The 23549-nt window shown below is 40.5% G+C and overlaps 1 protein-coding gene across 3 annotated transcripts in view; it reads left to right on the plus strand.

Annotated features, from left to right (window-relative positions):
- fancc (FA complementation group C) overlaps positions 1-23549 on the plus strand; it is a 147943-nt gene that overhangs the window by 33456 nt on the left and 90938 nt on the right. For all 3 annotated transcript variants that reach the window (XM_052020040.1, XM_052020041.1, XM_052020042.1), the window contains 2 exons: positions 14859-14943; positions 20453-20547. In XM_052020040.1, the coding sequence (XP_051876000.1) occupies positions 14859-14943; positions 20453-20547 (180 nt within the window). The remainder of the gene's footprint in view (positions 1-14858; positions 14944-20452; positions 20548-23549) is intronic.

Below are 23549 nucleotides of genomic sequence, written 5' to 3' on the forward strand. Positions count from 1 at the left end.
AATAGCACTTGCGAAGGGGGTGAAGGTTGTGGGGGTTAATAGGTAAAAAGTAGAGTCATACAGCATGGAACCAGGTCCTTTGGCCCAACTGGTCCATGCTGACTGTGTTGCCCAGCGAACTAATCCCATCTGTGCGTGTTTGGCCCATAGCCTTCTAAACCTCTCCTATCCCTGTATTTACCTAGATGTCTTTTAAATGTTGCTAATGTGCCTGCCTCAACCACTATTTCTGGCAGTTCATTCCAAATTTGCACCACCCCTTGCATGAAGAAGCTGCCTCTGATCTTTGCCTTCTTGTTTTTAGCAACCCCTCCTTGGGAAAAAGACTATGTGCTTTCACCCTGTCGATGCCCCTCATGATCTTGTATACCTCTATCAGGTCACCCCTCAATCTCCTACGTTCCAGGGAATCAAGTCCCATGACTAAAGTACTCTGAGCTTGTGAGGTCTTTTTTCAGCAGCATCCTTTTTGTTGCCCAAATGTAATTCCCTGATAGGAATAATCAGGAATCAGTGAGCTAATGAAGCCAGGGCTGGAGTATCATTCTCCTAAGGTGGCATTCATAGTTTGCAAACCATTGGCGAAAACTGTATGCACTGAAGTGACTGCCATGTTTGATGTTTCATGCAGTCTTCAGTCTTTTTATGGACAAAGGCATCTTTTGTCTTGACATGACAACATCATGCTTTTGGATAGATTTGCCTGTCTCTTTGCAAGCGTGCATAGTGTGGTTAGATCAATACACATTCATTTCTGCATTTCTGGCAATATCCTGTTTCTCAATAACCCTAAGGTATAACATCTGCTTAGAACAGATGAACAGAGCTTGGAGCATCCCATGCCCTTTGATGGGACAGTTCATTGCTGCATTTTTATTTATTGTCTATTCATTTTGGGGATCTGGGCATTACGGGGAAGGCCAGCATTTACTTCCTGTCCTTAATTGCCCTTGTGAAGGTGATTCTGAGCTGCCACCATAAACCACTGCAGTCTTCTGGTGAAGTACTCGTACAGTTCTACAGAGCAGGGAGTTCCAAGATTTTGACTGACCAGCAATAAATTTCCAAATCAGGATGATATGTGACTTGGAGAGACACCTACGGGTGGCAGTGTTCCTATGTGCCTGCAGCCCTTGTCCTGCTTGGTAGTAGAAATTTTAAGTTTGGAAGGTGCTGGCAGAGAGAATATTTAGGGTGGTGGATGGGGTACCTATCAAGTTGGCTGCTTTGTCCTTGATAGAATTGAGCTTCTTGAGAATTTTTGGAGCAAAATTCTTTCAGACTAGTGGAGAGTATTCCATCACGCTCCTGACTTGTGCAGGAGGTAAGTCACTCACCACAGAATACCCAGTTGCTGTGTAAATACTGTGTAGTTACAGTATTTATGTGGCTGATCTGGTTAAACTTCTGGTCAATGGTGATCCTCTGGATGTTTGTGCAAGGTATGTCTCTAGTCACTGGAATGATTTCCCTTTGATGTCCATTGATTCAATTTTACCAGAGCACTGTGATACCACTCTTGGCCAAATGCTGCCTTGATGTCAAGGGTGGTCACTTGTACCTCACTTGTGTAATTCAGCTCTTTGGTCTATGTTTGGACCAGGGCTATAATGAAGTCTGGAGAGAGGCGGTCATTCTGAAACCCAAACTGGGCATCAGTGAATAGGTTATTACTGAGTAAGGGTTGCTTGATAGCACAACCACTACCACTTTGCTAATGATTGAGTAGACTGATTGGACAGTAATTAGCCAGATGGATCTTTCTCCACCATCCTGCTCTGCTCACTTATCATAAGAACATCAGAAATAAGAGCTAGATTAGTCCAAGCCTGTTCTGCCACTCAGTAACATTGTGGCTGAACTGATCTTTGCCTCAACTCCACTTTCATGCTTGTCCCCCAAATCCTTTAGTCTCTCCTCATAATCCATACTCTCTAATCTAGGCAGCATCCTGGTAAATCTCCTCTGCACCCTTTCCAACGCCTCCACATCCTTCCTATAATGAGGCAACCAGAACTGGACACAGTACTCCAAGTGTGGTCTGACCAGAGTTTTGTAAAGCTGCATCATTACTTCTCGGCTCTTAAACTCGATCCCATGACTTATGAAAGCTAACATCCCAAAAGCTTTCTTAACTACCCTATCCACCTGTATGGCAACTTTCAGTGATCTGTGGATATGAACCCCCCAGATCCCTCTGCTCCTCTACACTGCCCAGAATCCTGCCATTTACCTTGTACTCCGCCTTGGAGTTTGTCCTTCCAAAGTGTACTACCTCACACTTCTCTGGATTGAACTCCATCTGCCACTTGTCAGCCCAGCTCTGCATCCTATCAATATCCCTCTGTAAACTTCGACAGCCCTCCACACTATCCACAGCACCACTGATCTTTGTGTCATCTGCAAACTTGCTAACCCACTCTTCCACCCCTTCATCTAAGTCATTAATAAATATCACGAAAAGTAGAGGTCCCAGAACCGATCCCTGTGGGACACCACTAGTCACAGCCCTCCAATCCGAATGCACTCCCTCCACCACAACCCTCTGCTTTCTACAGGCAAACCAATTCTGAATCCACACGGCCAAGCCTCCCTGGATCCCTTGGCCTCTGACCTTCTGAAGAAGCCTACCATGCAGAACCTTATCAACCGCCTTACTAAAATCCACGTAGACCACATTCACTGTACTACCCTCATCAATCTTCCTGGTCACCTCCTCAAAGAACCCTATCAGGCTTGTGAGGCAAGATCTTCCCTTCACAAAGCCATGCTGGCTGTCCCTAATCAGTCCATGATTCTCTAAATGCTCATAGATCCTATCTCTTAGAATCCTTTCTAACAGCTTACCCACCACAGACATAGGCTCACTGGTCTGTAATTCCCTGGACTATCCCTACTACCTTTTTTGAATAAGGGGACAACATTCGCCACCCTCCATTCCTCCGGTGCCATCCCCGTGGACAACAAGGACTCAAAGATCCTAACCAATGGTTCAGCAATCTCCTCCCTCGCCTCACGAAGCAGCCTGGGGAATATTCCATCAGGCCGCGGGGACTTATCTGTCCTAATATTTTCTAACAGCTCCAACACATCCTCTCTCTTGATATCTACATACTCTAGAACATTACTCTTACCAACACTGTCCTCAGCATCATCAAGACCCCTCTCCTTGGTGAATACTGAAGAGAAGTATTCATTTAGAACCTCACCCACTTCCACAGCTTTCAGGCACATCCTCCCACCTTTGTCTTTAATCGGACCTACCTTTACTCTAGCCATCCTTCTGCTCTTTACGTACGAGAAAAAAGCCTTGGGATTCTCCTTAACCCTACTCGCCAAAGCCTTTACATGTCCCCTTCTCGCTTTCTTCAGCCCTTTCTTAAGTTCCTTCCTTGCTACTCTATATTCCTCATGAGCCCTGTCTGATCCTTGCCGCTTACACCTTATGTATGCTGCCGCCTTCTTCCTAACAAGTTGTTCCATCTCTCTCGTCACCCACGGTTCCTCCACCCTGCCATTCCTTCTCTGCCTCATCGGGACAAATTTATCCCTAACATCCTTCAAGAGATCCCTGAACATCGACCACATCTCCATAGTACATTTCCTTTCAAAAATGTCATCCCAATTTACACTCCCAAGTTCTCGCCTCATAGCCTCATAATTCGCCTTTCCCCAATTAAATATCTTCCTGTCCTCTTTGCTCCTATCCCTGTCCATGACAATTCTAAAGGTTATGGAGCAATGGTTACTGTCCCCCAAATGTCCCGGTTCATTACCTAAAACTAGATCTAATATGGCATTCCCTCCAGTCGGCCTGTCAACATACTGTGTCAGGAATCCGTCCTGGACACACTTAACAAACTGCGCCCCACCTAAACCTTTGGCACTAAGTAGGTGCCAATCAATATTTGGAAAGTTGAAGTCTCCCATTATAATAACCCTGTTATTTTCACATCTTTCCAGAAACTGCCTCCCAATCTGCTCCTCGGTATCCCTACTGCTACCAGGGGGCTTATAGAATACTCCCAGGAGGGTAACTGCTCCTTTCTTGTTCCTAACTTCCACCCATATTGACTCTAGAGAGGATCCTTCTACATTATCCATCCTTTCTGCAGCTGCAATAGTGTCCCTGACCAGTATCGCCACCCCTTCTCCTCTTCTCCCTCCCTATCAAAACACTGAAAACCAGCCATGTCTCTGTAATAGCCACAATATTGTAGTCCCATGTACTTATCCAAGCTCTCAGTTCATCCCCCTTATTCTTGATGCTTCTTGCATTTAAGTAAATGCACTTTAGCCCATCTGCCTTACTACTTTTATAGCCTGTACTCTGCTTCTCCTTCCTCATAGCTTCTCTACCTGTCAGATCTGACTTTTCCCCATCCCCTTCTTCCTCTGACGTACTCCTCCGGTTCCCTTCCCCCTCGCAATCTAGTTTAAACCCTCCTGAACCACCCTAGCAAACCTGGCTGCAAGGATATTGGCCCCCCTCAGGTTCAGGTGTAACCCATCCTCTCTGTACAGGTCCCATCTTCCCCAGAAGAGATCCCAATGATCCAAAAATCTAAAACCCTCCCTCCTGCACCAACTTCTCAGCCACGCATTTGTTTGCCATCTCCTCCTATTCCTACCTTCACTATCGCTACAGCTTTCTCATTTTCTCGCTGGGGAGCAGTATAGCCACTGTGCTCCCTACAGTAACCAGCAGTCCATTCAGGGACCTGTTACTGAACTGGGAAGCAGGGTTTGATCTTCTGGACTTCATTGTGGCACATTCTTCTCTCTGGCTCAACTCATTTAAATTGCATGATTTTAATGTCTTTAAGTTTTGTTATATCGATTGTCAGCATGCTTGCTGGAAATCCTATGGTTATGTAGTGGCTGAGTTTAAAAAGCTACTGATGGATGTGTTGCATTGATTTCTGGTTTTCTCTCAACTTGCTATGCATGCCTGCATCCAATGTGTCACAATCTTAATTTCTGCCCTGTCTGACAAATGGGTTGAATTTTATTCGACCAGAGAGATAAATGGGAATACTTTTAGTTAACCGAAATGGGTGGAACCAGCTGTAAACACTTGCAGCATTTGATTAGAACAGGATGTTGCAAATGGAGCTCATTAATATTAATTAAAGTCTTTGAATTTTACAAATTCTACAAAAAGGAATCCTAAATATTGCAATAAAAAGTCAAGAAAATAAATTCCAAAAATCAAAGGTGAATTAGAAAAGAGCAAGGATTAACACTGCCATGATGGTCCCGATGGGGAGTGACAGAGCTCGTATGGGTATCTTGTAGAATTTTAGAATACATTCATATACCACTCAGGGTCAGCAGCATGAAGACATCTGTGAGCAAATTCTTCAATATCTTCAGTGGTGCTGTTATTTTCTTGTTTGATGCATTTGCTCACATCTGCTTGGCTTATTGAATAGATTGTTCCCAGTGCAATCTGGAATGATCACAGTAGAAAAATGAAAGTGAGTGGTGATCTCAATAGTCACTGATGGAGTGGTGCCTATGTAGCTATGTGCCCTGCAGGCCCTTTGAATTGTGCTTCATAATTGTTCCTCAGTCAAATGCAAATTGAGGGGCCTGTGCTTCAATGCTCTGCTGTGGGGGTACTGATCTCTGGATACCAATAAACTTAGGTCAATTTACCTGCTGTCTTTAAATCTCCTGCTCCATTGTTTGTTTTCTGAAACACCATTCCTAATGGGTAATGCATCGTATTTTGTTTGAAATTATAATGACAGCCACTTCACAAATGATGGAGTCATGTACATCAAGTCGAGTTTATTGTCATGTGCACCAGTACGGTGAGATACAGGTACAATGTAAAACTTGCTTGCAGCAGTATCATAGGCACGTAGGTTTAGACAACACAGAACATAAATTATACAAGACAATGAAGAGGAAAAAATGTGTGCAAAACAAGACAGTAGTGCAAAAAAAACCTACAATCAGAGACAAGTCCATAGTAGTGCAAAAGGTGATGTAGTTGAGTTTCATAGCAGTGAACTGAGTAAGCTTGTCTCTTTAAAATTTCTTCTTCAGATCTGGTATGATTGAGCAAAACGGTGTTGCAAATTACTTCATTAATAATTAATGTAGACATCTGTGAAATTAGAACCAAAAGTGAATGAGATCGAGAAGTATGAATCTCTGGCTGAAAATCATATGTGGGAAATTCTGGCCAAAGATCCCCATGTACATAATGGGAATAGATATGTTTAAAGGCAAGAAGTAGGTTGTTACAGAATAAATGAAGGGCCAAACATAGGAAAATGCATTTGAAATGAATTATTTGAAAAGGATTAGAAAATTTAATTGCCATTTGAAATTTTTGGAGAGAGTATTAAAAATTAGAGGAAAATTTGGAAACCGCAAAAGTTGATGAATACAACACAAAGTTAAAAGCCTAAAATTAAAACTTGAGCAATGGTTTGTGAAGTGAATAAAGCTATCTATAACAAATGAAGAGAGACACTTGCAAATGTACTGAGCCAAAGTGGTTCATCAGTTCTATGTTCTAAATGTAAGGAATCAATAACAAAATGTGCTGGTCATCTTGTGTAGCCTGTTGATTAGCCTTTTTCAAGATTAGGACAACTTTTCAGCACAAAATAACATGCAAAAGTATTGTTTGAAAAGCCAAGGGTTGTGTTTTGAGGGGCATCTTCATGGTTCTACCTTTGGTACCAAGTTTATCCATTTAAGTTAACCCATGTGGAAACGTCATCACACTTAAATTCTTCAAAATGAAGTAATGATTTGGGGTAAACAAGATTATTTTATCTAAAGAAGTGTGTATATTTGTAACCCTTCTCAGGTCCTTAAACATGAAATGTCTCAATCTTGACAGACATGCATTACGTGCAAGGATATTAGATTTACTGCTTTTGGGCAGAATCATCAGATCAATGTTTCTACAGTAACCTGGGAAAGTATGCATTTCCCTTTTCTCTATATGTGCATATGTGAAAGTCTGGATGATTTCATCTCTGTATGACCAGACTTTATAGTTGATGACAAAGTGGCAATATTCGTTGCTGACCTTGAAGAAATCTGCTCACAACCATCCATTGATGTCTGTGGGATGGATCTTCTTTTCCTGTGGTTACGTTTGTTATGATGTTGGCCTGAGGGATCACTGGTTTTGTAGTGAGGTCTCTTACGGCAGTGATCACTGTTGAGTCCATTGATCAGCCAATCACATTGAAGAATTACAAGAATGGTAGGTCCCTGTACGGTATTGTAGAACAGAGAGACCTAGGAGTACAGTACATAGTTCCCTGACACAGGTAGACAGGGTAGTGAAGAAGTCATTTGGCATGCTTGCCTTCATCAGTCAGGGCAGTGGGTACAAGAGTTGGGATGTCATGTTACAACTGCACAAGATGTTGGTGAGGCCACATTTGGAGTATTGTGTGCAGTTCTGGTCGCCTGGCTATAGGAAGAATGTCATTAAGCTGAAAGGTGCAGAAAAGATTCATAAGGGTGTTACAGGGTCTATGGGGCATGAGTTATAAGGAGAGATTGGATAGGCTGGGGCTTTTTTCCCTGGACTGTAAGGGGCCGAGGGGTGATCTTATAGAGGTCTATAAAATCATGAGTGGCATAGATAAGGTGAATGGTAAGTCTTTTTCCTGGGGTCTGGGAGTCTAAAGCTAGCAGGCATAGCTTCAAGGTGAGAGTGGAGAAATTTAAAGGGGACCCCAGGGGCAAGTTTTTCACACAGAGGGTGGTGGCTATGTGGAACGAGCTGCCAGAGGAAGTGGTAGAGGCAGGTACAATTGCAACTTTTAAAAGACACTTGGACAGGTCCATGGATAGGAATGGTTTAGAGGGATTATAGGCCAGATGCAGGCACATGGGACAAGCTCAGATAGGCAACTTGGTCAGCATGGACGAATTGGGCTGAAGAATTTGTTTCCATGTAGTTGCAGATATTGCTGTGGTCCATTTGTGAGGCTGAGTATTTAGTGGTAGGACACTTTGGGTGTTCACCCTGGGTGACTACAAGACAGACAAGCAGGCAGGTAGCTTAGGCGAACCCTGAAGGTATCTTGCTCTCTAAACAGTACTTGGTTCTACTGAATGGGGATGGAAAGTTCAGCTGGAGCCAGGACCATAGCATCATGGGTGTGTCAACTGGAGAGAGAGAGGGAGAGAGAGAGAGAGAGAACGAACCATAAGGCATTCAACAGTTAGGGAGCAGACATGTGTTTCTGTGATTGTAGATGTGATTTTGGGATTGGATGTATCCCTCCCAGTATCAGGATTTAGAATAGCACTAAGCAGCTGCAGAACATTCGGGAAGGGAAGGGTGAATATGTACAGTTTGATGTCTAGAGTGAGACGAACAACATAGATAGAAAAAAGGATGAGGTCCTGATAGCACATTTGAAGGTGACACAGTGAAGCAGTATATAATTCTGACGCCTCTGCTCCAGCAAGATCGCAAGAGGCATCAGAATTATATACTGATGAAATTGACTCAGCCAATTTCATCATGGGCACAACCCTCCCCACCATTGAGGACATCTTCAAGAGGCAGTGACTCAAGAAGGCAGCATCCATCATTAAGGACCCTCACTATCTGGGACATGCCCTCTTCTCATTACTACCATTGGGGAGGAGGTACAGGAGCCTGAAGACCCAAACTCAACGATTCAGGAACAGCTTCTTTCCCCTCCATCATCAGGTTTCTGAACGGTCCATGAACACTACCTCATTATTGGTCTATTTATTTATTTTGTAATTTATGGTAATTTTATGTCTTTGCACTGTACTGCTGCTGCAAAACAACAAATTTCACATCATATAAGACAGTGATAATAAACCTGATTCTGATTCTGACCTGGGTTCAATCCTGACCTCAGGTGCTATCTCTGTGGAGTTTGCACATTTTCCCTGTAACTGCACAAGTTTTCCCTTTGGTGCTTCTGTTTCCTCCTACATCCCAAAGATGTGCTGATTGGTAAGTTAATTGGTTACTGTAAATCACCCCTAATGTACAAGGAAGTAGGTATGGGAATGCTCAGTGGGCCAAATGGCAATCTCCCAAATTGTAAAGAAATAAGAGATTCCAAGGAGAAAGGACCTTAAAGGTAGTAAGCTCTGGATTACTCCTGGTGCCTTGTGCTAGTGTGAAAAGAAATAGGAGAGTGCAGATGAATGTATGACTGAAGAGATGGTGTAGGAGGGAGGACTTTTGATTCGGGGCTGAGGTCAATGTCCTCTTTGGCACATATGCTAGTACTGCCATTGAGCATTTAAACTAGCTTGATGGTGGATGGAAAGCTTAGCTAAGATGCAGAAGGAAGGAATACAGAACTAGAAGTGGACAGCAGATTAATTGGAGAGTTTGAAAGGGTGAGAAAACAGAAGTTAGACAGAGATGCTGTGCTTAATGGAATATACTATGTGTGTTGAATAAGGCAGATGAGATGAGGGCACTGATAGACAGGTGGAAGTATGATATAGCTATTCCAGAAACATAGCTTAATGACTTCTTTTGTCTGGATGGTATGCAAAAGCTTTTCACTGTATCTTGCTGCATGTGACAATAATAAACCAATTACCAAGAGAAGTAGAATGGAAGCTCAGTGTTTCTGAGTGCAGGATCTTCAGATAAGATGGAGAGGGGGGATAAATCAGTGGATGGTTAGTGGCAATATCTATTAAAGAAATGATCACACCTGTGAGAATGGGTGATATGTTAGATGGATCATCAAAAAAGGCTATGTAGTTTGTCCCAAAGAACAATAAAGGGGTATGCACACTGTTAGTTGTGCACTATAAACTTGAGTCTGAGGGAAATAGAAGAGCAAATTTACTCCCATTCTCTGAAGATGTAATAAGCAGACTGAATAAAGGGAACCTATTAGTTGTAGTATATTTGGATTCCCAGAAGTTATTTGAAAAGAAGTTGCTTAAGAAAGTTACTGGGTATGGTAAGGGTTTGTAGCATTGGGGATAATATATTAGGATGGAGACTCAAGAGACTGCAGATACTGGAATCTGGAGCAATGGATCAGGATGGGTAGAGTTTTGATCAACTAACAGGAAACAGCAATAGAAGCAAGAACCTGCAGATGCTGGAAGTCGAAACAAAAGCAGAAAATACCTGAAGGACTTAGCAGTTCAGGCAGCTTCTGTGGAGAGAGAAACAGTCAGCTTCTCAGTGACCCTTCATCATGAACCATTTTCTGTTTTTGTATCAGAAATTAGAGTCAGGATATGTGCATCATTTTGAGGTTGGCAGTCTGCAGCTAGTGTGATATCACAGTGCTTGGGTCTCAGCTACTTACATTCTATATTAACTTAGATGAAGGACTAGGTGTTTTATGGCCATGTTTGTTGATGGGGAAAACAGAGGTGGGAAAGCATTGTGAGAAGGATGCAAAGAGGAAAAGATAAATGAGGGGCAAGAATCTGGCAGTTGGACTATAATGTGGGGAAATGTGAGGATATCAACTTTGGCCAGGGAGATTAGAAAAGTAGAAGAGAGAGATAGACAAAGTAGATATTGCTAGAATATTAGTAGAATAGAGAGAGACTGCAAGTCCTGCTGTACATAATGATCTTGCAGACAGGCTTGAGATTCTAAGTGGCCTGTTCCTACTCCTAGTTCCTATGTTGTACGATTTGGGTGTCCTTGCACAAAACTCAGGAAGTTAGCTTTCATGTCCAGCAACTAATTCAGATGCCAAATGGAATGTTGGCCTTCATTGCAAAGGCGATGGAGTATAACAGTAGGGAACTTTTGCTACACAGTACAGGAAATTGGTGAAACCTCACCTGGAATGCACCGTACAGATTTGTTCTCCTTATTTAAGATGGGATGTACAAGCCATCTCCAGGTACTTACATCAACTCAAAATGAGTGGGTTCCATTTTTACAGATGTCCATCAATTGAGTTTGTTCCCAAGTCGGAAAATACACAAAAATCACTTGATATGGTAACTATGGCATTGTAATGAATGACATTAAAAGCACATAAGACTGATAAGAAAGAACAATTACTAAAAGTAGAGAAAGAGAGGAAATTAGTTCTGCCATTCGTAGAAATGAAGTATGTATGTACATTGAACTTTTGAATTTAATAATATTGTGGGGGTTCATTGGTAGGGTGTCCATAAGTTGGGCTTTCGTAACCTGGGGAGGGCCTGCACTTGCATTCAGGGTAGTTTGGAGAAAATGTAAAAAAAAATGCAGATACTGGAAATCTGAAATAAAAACAGAAATTGTTGGAACTATTTAGTAGGTCAGGCAGTATCTGGAAAAAGGAGGTGAGTTTACATTTTGAGTTGATATATGATGAAGTTTGACAACCTGCAACATAAACTTTGTATCTCTGCCTATAGCTGCTGCCTGACCTGAATATTTTTTTATATTTCAGAGGAACTTAACCAGGTTGATTCCTGGGATGAAGGGTTTGACTTATGAGGAAAGTAAGAGCAGATTGGTGCTATACTCATTAGAGCTTAGGATAAGGAGCGATGGTCTGATTGAAACACAAGATTCTGACAGGGTTTGACAAGGTAAATGCTAAAAGGATATTTCCTCTCATGGGGAAGGGGTTTTAGAACTAGAGGAAATAGTTTCAGAATAAGGGGTTACCCATTTAAGACAGATGATCTACATCAATGGTGCTGAAGTCGAGAAGGTTGAGAGCTTCGAGTTCCTGGGAGTGAACATCACCAACAGCCTGTCCTGGTCAAATCATGTAGAAGCCATGGCCAAGAAAGCTCACCAGCGCCTCTACTTCCTCAGGAGGCTAAAGAAATTTGGTTTGTCCCCTTTGACTCTCACCAACTTTTACAGATGCTCCATAGAAAGCATCCTATCTGGATGTATCACGGCTTGGTACGGCAACTGCTCTGCCTAGGACCGCAAGAAACTGCAGAGAGTTGTGGACACAGCCCAGTGCATTATGGACACTGACCTTCCCTCCTTGGACTCTGTCTTTACCTCTCGCTGTCTTCACAAGGTCACAAGACAAGGGAGCAGAAGTAGGCCATTTGGCCCATCGAGTCTGCTCCATGAGCTAAAGAAAAAGAAGAAAAAAAAGAAAAAAAGAAGCAGCCAGCATAATCAAAGACCCCACCCACCCAGGACATTCTCTCTCCTCTCCTCTTGCATTGGGTAGAAGATACAGGAGCCTGAAGGCATGTACCACCAGACTTGACAGCTTCTACCCCACTGTGATAAAACTATTGAACAGTTCCCTTATACAATGAGATGGACTATGACCTCATGATCTACCTTGTTGTGACCTTGCACCTTATTGCACTGTACTTTCTCCGTAGCTGTGACACTTTACTCTGTACTGTTATTGTTTTTACCTGTACTACATCAATGCACTCTGTACTGACTCACTGTAACTGCACTGTGTAATGAATTGACCTTTATGATTGGTTTGAAAGACAAGCTTTTCACTGTACCTCAGTACAAGTGACAATAATATACCAATACCAATGAGAAGGACATATTTTCCCCGAAGTTAGTGAATCTTTGGAATTCTCAACCCCAGTGAGCTGTGCAGATTGAATCATTGAAAATGTTGAAGACTGGGGTAGAGAGGTCTTTGGGAGTTGAAGGCTGTGGGAAACATGCAGGAAAGTGGAGCAGCCATGATCTTTTTGAATGGCAGAGCACTGATATGTCATATGGTCAACTTCAGTTCTCATACTTTATACCATTTTTCCTTAAGACAATGAAAAAGGCCACTTCAGTCCATCAAATCTATGTTGACTCACAGCAGACTCATTCCCTGTTATTTTTCCCTGTAACCTATTCACCCCTATTTTTTTTATGTTCATGTGGAGATTAAGAAAGAAGATGAAAAATGAATTTAACTGAACATTTTCTAAGCCTTGGATTTTTGAGGAAATAGATTCCACACCCAGTGTCAGATTTTCAGGACCAGTGAGGTATTTTAGCAATAATTATGGCTTAGTGTGAAAACTAAGTTATATTGGGATCAACAAGACTTAACCTTTTAAGCATATTTACAGTGGGAATAGTACATGAAATGTTGAGTTTCATTTCATTTGAATGATTTTAACATGATTGAAATTTACACTGAGTTAGAATGGAGAAGACTATTAATGCAGGAACTTTTGGTTTTGTGTGTTTAATTAGATATATATGTGTGAACTCTTTAAGTTGCTGTCAGTTTAACAGTGCGATGATGATCAGCGTTGATCATTTCCTCATTTCAATTGCAAAGTCTGTTCCCTTTTTTTAATGTTTTATTTTTATGTGGATAGCTTTGTGCAGTGTTAGTACATTATGCTTTGCCAAGTACTTGTTGCGAGCAGGTGTAAATTGCAAGAAATGAGAAGGAAGCAGAAATGAGAAAAAATCTTATAACCAAGTTATAAAAGGAGCTCTTTACTTGGAATGTAAAATGTTAGAAGTAAATTGGATCTTTATAACATCTTCAACCAGAATTGTGTGAAAAGGTTTATTTTTTTTGTGATGTGCACGCAATGGCAATCAGCGTGAACATGATATTCAGAGGTAACTATTTGAGTGACATTCCACCATATGTCCAATGACTAAAGAGTGTAGCCCTTGTGTGACCTTCAGATCTTTTTGATGATCATCTTAAATGATCCAACAGATCATCAAAAGGCTAACGCAGATTATGTTTACAGATTTTACTGTGAGCTTCATTATGATGGAAGTGTGGAAGTTAGATGATAATAGGAGTAATAAATGGGTTAAAATTAATTGGAAAAGGAAATGATTGGGAAATGGTAGAGGTATAAATACTGTTAACTAGACTATTTTCGTTATAAGGAGCAATGCAAAGATACAGCTCTGAATGAATTTTCTGCATATAAACCACTGTTTATGTAATCTCTGTAGGAGTGTTACAACTTAAAGTTGTTTCAGATGCACTTTGACTTAAAAATAGTGATATAACAGAACCAAACTTAAAGAGGAAACTTCACAGTGTAAAATTTAGGAAACTTGAAACCACCTTCATGGGTCCAATTAAACTCCAGCTTGGCTTTACAGTAGGTTTCAAAAGGTTTCCATGTAATCTACTGAACTGCTGTGAAGTTATTGGACTTGTATTTTTTAAAGTAGGACAGTGCAAATGTTTGAAATGCAACTGGACAGAGAAGAAATTCAGCACATGGCTGCTTGTATACATGAAGTATCTGGGATCTGCTGGAACCCATCGTGTTCTGTCAGCACAGTGGTGCATCTAGTAGATCCTCTGGCTCACAATGACAGAGACCAAGTGCAATCCTGACCTCGGGTGCTTTGTGGAGTTTGCATGATATCCCTGTGATCACGTGGGTTTCTTCTGGGTTCTCCAGTTCCCTCTCACATCCCAAAGATGGGCGGGTTGGTACTTTAATTGGCCACTGTAAATTGCCCCTAGTGTGTAGGTGAATGAAAGAATCTTTGAAGAGTTGATGATTATGTGAGGAGAAAAAAATGTAACAATATAGGATTAGTGTAAATGGGTATTTGATGGTCAGCATTGACTGGCTGGGCCAAAGGACCTGTGTCCCTGCTGTATCTCTCTATTGAGACCTATATGGGTTACACAGTATCGTTTGGATTTATTGTGTGCTTTGCTAGAAATGTTTCGGAACTAATATACAATTAAGGAAACTGATAGCTGCATACATGCATCATTTGGATTATTATATGCTTGTGGAAGGTCACCAACATTGACTTTTATTTTACGATCATGTGGTTAAATAAAGTTCAACCTCTGGGTATTTTATGTGATGCTGATATATTAATATTATGTGGTTCTTTTCAGTGGCCAGTCATGTGGTTTATATAAATACTGACCAACACATATCTCTTCATATTGCAGAACACTACTGAAGCATTAAAATTCTTTCCAATGATCGGTCAGTTTCTGGGCAGACTTTGTTGGAACCCATTTGTTTTGGCACATGGTAAGTTTACAAAAAAGGTGATCTGCACTGTTGTTCAGACAAAATTAACTTCATCTTCAGATATAGCTTCATAAGTTCAGAAGTGATTTTTTTTCATCCCTAAGATTTAGTATAATGATTCTAATGTTTAAAAAATGAATTTTTATGCATGTTTTCTCATTTTCTCATTTTCACTAAATTTTAAATAGTTCGATACATCTGCTCAAGGCAGTAATGATGCCTTCATTTAAAGTTACTGTGTTTGATTGGAAACAGGATGCCAATGCTCTTTTGTTTTATCTTTATCATCTTTAATAAATCTGCATAATCATCATTTGTAACACATTAAAATAAAAATTTCCAGTCGTACTCTATTGAAACCTTTCTTCAGTCAAATATTTGAGCACGTGATAGTTGATTTTGATTCTTGGCTATCTTCACTCAAATCATTTTACATGATCCTTGGTTATTTTGACTTCTAATATACCTGTTGACTTCTATAATAACAACAAAGTTTAATTTTCAAAACAGTAGCATTGCCCATGGAAGTTTTGTCTTGAGAAGAGATGAGCTTAAAAATAATTGGAAATAATGAAGATTTCCGTAATTAAATGACTGTCAAATCGATAACATTCAAAATCAAAATCTTGTCTGTAATATAAGTTTTACTAGAGTGCCAACTGTTCCATCATTAAGGATTAGCAGGAAATTTTTGCCCATATTTGTAAGCAGAGAGAAATTTATAAGCTTTATGGAATGGCTTCATTTACAAAGTGGAATCTGCCAGGTTTTTGCTTAAGGAATAACCAATGAAGGAAGTAAGAAGTAAGCAAGAAGAACGGATGAGATAGAAAAATGAAAATCACATGGTGTACACTTGTATGAGGATTATTTACGAAATTAAAATGTCATTGATTTTGTCAAATGCTAATTATCTTAAAAGTCGGAGAAATCACCTATTATTAGATGGATTTTGACATTGCATCCATGGTTACTATCACTTTACATCAATGCTCCTGAGATATTAAAGCTGATGTCCCAAAGCTTAAGTAAAAATGTGCCTGTGAAGGAGTATCCTAAAGAAGAAAAAGGCTACAGCTCTGCTAGAGGAAGAGACAGTAATGTTAAAGTGATTAAATTAGTTGGCCAGAATTGAAGGAACATGATTTTCTTGAAGGGTGTTGGGACTGAAGGAGATTAGTTGATAGAGTGGGAATTTGAAAATAATGCTGAGAATTCTAAAATTGAGGCATTGTTTCAAGTTCAAGATTATTGTCATAGGCATAAATACCCAGGGTATAATTGCCATGAAAATCAGCTTTTTGCAGCAGTAGTACAGTACATTTCAAACATGACAAATGTAAGTTAACATGAATTAACATAAAATATACATATTTGACATTCGTGCAAGTTGAGGGAAATACAGTCCGAAGTAGAATTATGGTTCTTCAGGTTGGTTCAAGAACCTGATGGCAGTGGGGAAGATACTGTTGTTGAACCCTGAGGTGTGGTTCTTCAGGCTTCTGTACCTCCTGTCAGATGGCAGCATCGAGAAGAGGGATGGCCCGGATGGTGGAGGTCCTTAACGATGGATATTGCCTTCCTGAGACATCGCCTCTTGTAGATGTCCTTGATGGTGGGGAGGGCTGTACCCGTGATGGAACTGGCTGACTCCACCACTCTCTGTACCTCTTGCGTCCTTGTGCATTGCAGTTCCCATACCAGGCCATGATTCAACCAGCCAGAACACTCTCCACTGTTCATCTGTAGAAGTTTGTCAGAGTCTTCGATGACATGCCAGATCTCCCTGGACTTCTAAGAAAGTACAGACACTGGCGAGCCTTTTTCATGATTGCATCTATGTGCTGGCCCCAGGATAGATCCTCCGACACCCATACCTTCATGGTTCTCTCCACTGGTGCTACCCTCTTCAGTTTCTGTTTGTCACAGGAAGTAGAAGCACGGCCAGGTGATCAGATTTCCCACAGTGTGGGTACAGGGTGGCTGGTAGGCGCACTTGATGGTGGTGTAACCGTGTGTTGGGTCCTCCACTGTCACACGTGACATGATGGTGGTAGTTCAGCACCAGCTTCTTCAAGCTAGCCTGGTTTGAAGACCCCTGTGAAGGTGGGGAAGGCATCGGGGTGCGCCGTTTCATGCCTGTTAATCATGGCGCTCAATTCCTCCAGTACTATCTTGATGTCTGTCTGGGCTGGGATGTATACTCCAACTATGATAACAGGGGAGAACTCCCTCGGCAGATAGTACAGATGACACTTGACCATCAGATGTTCCAGGTCAGGGGAGCAGGACTGAGACAGAACCACCACATCTGTGCACCATGACGAGTTAGTAATGGAGCAAATGTCGCCTCTATCTTTACCTAACGCCGCTGTCTGATCCGTGCAGTGGATGGTGAAACCATGGGGCTGGAGTGCTGTGTCCGGAGAGCTGGGGGTGAGCCATGTCTCTGTGATACAAAGTACACAGTAGTCTCTCTGATGTAGCAGTCTTGCTCTGAGGTCTTCTATCTTGTGTACTAATGATTGCACATTAGCCACAAGGATGCTAGGGCGGGGCCTCAAGCTCCCATGCTTCTGTCTTATCAGAAGTCCTCCCCAGCGTCCACGTTTTCTTGCACAATAGAGACTTCCCTGATGCTTCCAAGTGCTGAACTTGCCTTCTGGGTGGTCTGTTCTTCCGAGTCTGTTGGGTCTGTCTGATGATCGCAAGATTGCTTATGTATTTAAATGGCTAACTGAGAGACAATGTGGGTGGCAAGCATAGGGCTGATGGGTGAACAGGACTTGGTCTGAATTGAGTCATAGAAATGCTGACCTAGATTTTTATGCTTGTGTTTGTGAAGTGGGACTTGCAGCCACAATATTCTGATTTAGGTGGGACTGCTACCAACTGAGCTGTGGCTGATACTCTGCCTAGATGTTACATTGACTAGCATTCTTGCGATAGATAACATACTAAGTTTTCTGTTTTTATTATGCCTAATTGAGCTGGTTTGAATTAACAACATAAATCTAATATTAAATAACACCAACTTACCATTCTGCTGGCAAGGCTGTTTTGGCTAAAGTCCCATTTAACCTGCATATCACTCATCTAAAATCAGGTAAAATCCAATTTGGTATTCACCGCCCATTCAACCCACAGTCTATCGCCAACCAAGTGATGGAAACCATATTCAAATTGTCCTGTTCAGATTTTGCCAGGAATACTGGGCTCCTAACCTCATCACAGACCTGGTCCAAAGACAGACGAAAGAGCTGAATTCCAGAGGTGAGGTGCGAGTGACTGCCCTTGATGTCAGGGCAGCACTTGACCCAGTTTGACATTAAGGTGCCCTGGTAAAGCTGAAGTGAATGGGCATCAAAAGGAAAACATTCCCAACGAAGAAAGGTAGTTACAGTTGTTGGAGGTCGGTCATCCGAGTCACAGCACATCATTGCGGGACTTCCCTGGGGCGGTGTCTTAGTCCCTACAATTTCAGCAACTTCATCAATGAACTTGCTTCCATCATAATGTCAGAAATGGAGATATTCACTGGTGATGGCATAACATTCAATCCCATTTGTTCCTCCTCAGCAGAAGCTACCCATGCCTCCATGCAGCTAGACCGAGATAGCATTCAGTCATGAAAATCAGAAACTGTAGATATGGAAATCTGAAGAAATTTCTGAAGAAATTATGAATGGTGGAAACATTCAACAGGTCAGGTAGCATCTGTGGAAGGAGAAACAAATGTTTCAGGTCAAAGACCCTTCATCAGAACTTAGAAAGCGAGAAAACAAATTAGTTTTAAGTTTCAGAGTGAGTGGGAGAGGAATTGATAGGACAAAGGGATTTTCCTTGATAGGGTGAGGCCAGGATTGCCATTCTGATAAGCTGTTGATGAAGTTATCTGTTTGATTGGTAGTTAGAGAAATGGAACACAAGCAGTGGTCCACATACATGCTGTGACGTGCAGAGCTGTAGGAAATGCCCTACCTGTCGGGAGAGAAAAGCTGAGCCATAATTATAGATGGATGACCTACAGCTGAACTGGCTCTTTCTCATACAGATAGAGAAAATGTGTTTCCTGAAATTACTTGACTCAATATTGAGTCTGGAACATTGACCAGAAATTCAACTTGACTAGCTAAATAGTTAACTTGACTGGTTACCAGGGCAGGTCAGAGATGGGGTATCCTATGGCGAGTGACTTATCTCCTAACTCCCAAAGGCTTTTCCATCATCTTCAAGGCACATCAGAAGTGTGATGTAATATTCTCTACATAACTGGATGAGTGTTCCTCTAAAAACTTTGTGGGAGGTCAAGGTCACGAAGGACAAAGCAGAGTGGTTGATTGGCACCCCACCCATTACCGTGAACATTCATTTCCTCCACCACCAGCGTACAGTGGCTTCAGTGCATACAAAATGTATTGCAGTTATTCGCTCAAGTTACCCTGATAGCTCTTAAAACCTAAAATCTCTTCCACCACGAAGGGCAAGTGCAGTAGGTGCATGGGCACACCAGCACCTGCAGGTTACTCTTCAAGTTGTACACCATCTTGAGTTGGACTTGGAAATATATTGCTGGTTCTTCATTTTCGCTGGGTATAAGCTCTGGAACTCACTATACAACTACATGCATTTCCTTCAGAAGAACTGCAGCAGTTCGAGAATGTGGCTCACTATTTCCTTCTCGAGTAATTACAGATGGGCAATAAATTCTGGCCCTGCCTGTGACATGCAGATCCCAAAAATAAGTACTAAAAAAAATTCAAAACCAAGGACATATTGCTGTCCACTCAGTGTTCTATGCAGTAAATTGTTGTTTTTACTTGTAACTTATTTGAAACTAGTGGTCTTAGTTCTAATTTTGATATCAAAGAAACTGTCTAGTCCAGCATCTTTGGGACCTGACTGGTGCCAGACCACAGAAAATCCAGACCTCAGAAATTGTCCCCAATCATCTTCCTCTGAGCAGGACAAATCCCTGGGTTAAGTAAGGGTTCTGGGAACTGTCTGTAACCTGCAGTTTCTGTAAGTCAGAAATGCTGTTGGCTGCAATCGCAGAAGTTGCACTGGTAGCTTAATTGGCTACAGATTAGTACAGATCTTAGTTGGTTAGATCTTTGTTAGAATTAATTAATTAGTGTAGATCTGTACTACAGATTCAAAACCTGTTGGACCATGGGGGTTGCTGAACCACAGAATGTCGGACATGAGAGTTTCAACCTGAAATGCATTGAGCCTTTTAGCCTAGCTAGCGCTGTTGTTCTCAAGTTTAAATGTAAGAAGTAAACCTGAAATATAGCTTTACAATATAGAGGTATTTGTTTCAGACACTTTGTGTATTCACTCATTCCTGCTGTTGTAAATTATGTTCAAATTAATATTGTCAACATGAAATGTAAAGATGTTTACAACTACCATTAAAATCCAGTTGACAATATTTAGTCAAAACTAGTTTACAAAGTGTGTCTCCTTCATATTTAAACTTGGATGCTTTTACTGTTTGTTAATGCAGATGAGAGCCAGCAGAACCTGTTGGAGTGCTTGTGGTGTCTATACAGTGCAGAACCTGAGAATCCTGTGGAACAAAAGGCTAATGACTGGATTTGGGTAAGATTATCTGACTCTTGCAACTGGTTCAGGATTTTGAAAATGTGTTTAACTTATCACCAGTAATTTCTGTGGGAGTTTTTCTTATTATACTCTACAACTTCAGTGATAGTGGAGATCCCAGAAATAAATTTGAGTTTTCTGCTGAAACAAATGGCAAAAAATTGAGGAACCTCTATGAAGATTTTAAAATACATCATATACTTGCATTTCACTCCTTCCAGTCTGCAAAAGTGATCTTATCTGGATTTAAAATAAAGCTGAAACAGTGCTATAATTTATGGAATTGATAATTTTTAGTAGTTTCTTTAATTATTAATAAATTATGAACAGATATAAAATTGGTCAAATGCCAGTTTTTCTAAATGTCCCAATCATTCCTATTTTTGAAATGTGAGATTGAGTATTAAAAGCATTAGCTGTGATGCAAAAGCTTGTATATTATACAACATGCAAAGCACCAAACATAATTTTACACAGCTCTTACATCATGAGTCAGTGGGCCTCTACTTGTTTTGAATTAAGCAAAATAACCCAAATGCTTTGTTATTAAATGCATTTATATTTTTATCACTACAGGATGCATTTAATTTATATGAAACACAAGTAGATTTTGCTTAGTAAAACAATCAATCGATTTTAAAAGCATCTGGTATTGCTTAGAGGAATTATGCAATTGATGGCACTGTGGTTTAACTGAACCAATAAATGGGTAAATTTTGCAGTCAGTGATGTGAAGGAATGGCACCAGTTGCTAATTTCACATACACTTGCCAACAGACTTTCTATGAGATCTTACACTAGAATTTGCTGTGTTGAATGCCATCTCAGCACAGTACCCTCGCAGGGAAAGCAACTGTGCATCTCCAAACTCATCAAACTGAAGCATTATGACTAAGCATTTCTCGAGTCTGAATTGTAAACTAAATTATCTAATTCAGTACCAAATTATGCACAAAGTGAAATGGGGGAACGAGCAAGAGAGAAAGATAAGAAGAAAAAATCTTTCATTTTAAAAATATTTTAGTATCTCCAACTATAAATTCAAACCTGAAGGAACAAGACTCTGCACTTTGAGAAGTTAATTTTCAGTGCCAGAGGAATTGTTTAACAGTAATTAAGAGTTATCAATTAATTAAAGAATTGCTTACATTGGAATGAATAAGACCTAACTTTTATGCAAGTAAGTTTAGAGTCACAGAGATAGCATGTAAACAGGCCCAAAATCCACCAAATCTGCACCCACTTTCAAGTACCCATTTACACTAATCCTACATTAATCCCATTTTTTAAATTCTCCACCCATTCTTGTCAATTCCCTCCAAATACTACCACTTGACAACATACAGTGGCCAATTAAACTACCAATCCTTGTGCTCTTGGGATGTGGGAAGAAATCAAAGCATCCAGAGGAACTCCACACAGACAGCATCCAAGGTCAGGATTGAATCCGGATCTCCAGTGGAGTGAGGCAGTGGCTCTATTAGCTGTGCCACTGTGCTGCAGTTTTGTGTGGATCTGTCTGGTAGGAGTATAACTTTGTGCTCTTTTCATGTATTTCAATACTAAATCTCATAGCTAGAGATAGATATAATAAAGTTTATGATGGAAAATGGCCGCTTTGGCTGATTTCTATGTTTTAATTGCACATCTGCAGTTACAGAAAATAACTGTCCAAACTGTGCTCTAATGAAAGTGTCAATGGCCTTTTCTTCTCATTTACCACAAAAATTAGACCAAAAGTACGTACTCAGTTAATATGCAGAGCATTTGTTTAAATGTCCATTGCCTTAAGTTAACATAAAACTTAATTTAGTAGCTGCTATCATGGCATTAAAGTGGAGATACATTCTAACAGCATGTATAGATGAGCTAGATTGTGTGGTAATTTAATTAAAATGCAACATCTGGTGCCCATAGAATGTAACTTTGCTTCTATAGCCCACAGCTCAACTACAAATAAAACTAAAGAAGGAGCTATTTATTTAAAAAAAAACTTGTATTGGCACTGGCTGAGAAACATCAAACAATCTGATATTAATAAAGGCAACTGTTCATCCTCTTTGTCACTTGCTGACCTTGGAGCATTTATGACATCATTAACCTGCCTTTTTTTAATGAACTGAAGTTACCCCCACTGTTGTTTAATAATCAGAATGCCCTGCTAACTTCCTAGTTTTAAATCAAAAGTTTAAAGTCTATATGGAATGATTTGTTTTGAAGTATTAGATGGCCTCTTGTGTGGTCTTTATTGCAGGCATGTCATATTTTAAGCAGAAGAAAAGCCATCTCTGGCTTTTCCATTAGCATTTTACGTTTCGAATTCTGTTCATGCTGTGTAATACATTTCGACAACCCAAGCACGCTTTCAAAAAAAAAGCAAAAGCAACACTGACCATGGGTAAAGAAAATTGCTTTTGCACAACACTTTGATATGAGGTGATTACAAAGCTTTATATGACTTTTAAAACATACGTGGCAGAAACACATTTTTGTTAACTGAGTGTGATACTGATAAATGTACAGTGGCCACAACACAAATGCCAGATTCTGAAGAGATAATAAATAATTACATTCTGGATTGGAGAGACTACAACTACTAAATACTAGTGCTCAGATTCTCTTTAATCACCATTTTCCCATTAGTGGGTGGTCAAGTATCTATATAAATTTCAAAGTATTCTGTTTCCTATATAAGCAGTGGGTATGATATAGCGTGGGTATGAATAGTATCATTCAATACTTTATTAGTTCTTTAATCTTAAGGTAGAATGCATTCAGTATTTTGTGGTTATAAATGGACTTGCATAGATTGTAAAATCTAATGTCTTCTCTATGATATATTTGCTGATCACTTCTATTCAAATACATTTGTAAATTATCCTCAGACCATGAACTTTAGATCCAATAAACCTAAGAGCCATAACGATTCACTGTCATGGATTTAACACGTTATTTAAATCAAGGGAAAACACTTGCAAATTATGAATTGTCTGTGTTGT

This window comes from Pristis pectinata, chromosome 7 (genome assembly GCF_009764475.1).
Source record: "Pristis pectinata isolate sPriPec2 chromosome 7, sPriPec2.1.pri, whole genome shotgun sequence".
Lineage (NCBI taxonomy): Eukaryota > Metazoa > Chordata > Chondrichthyes > Rhinopristiformes > Pristidae > Pristis > Pristis pectinata.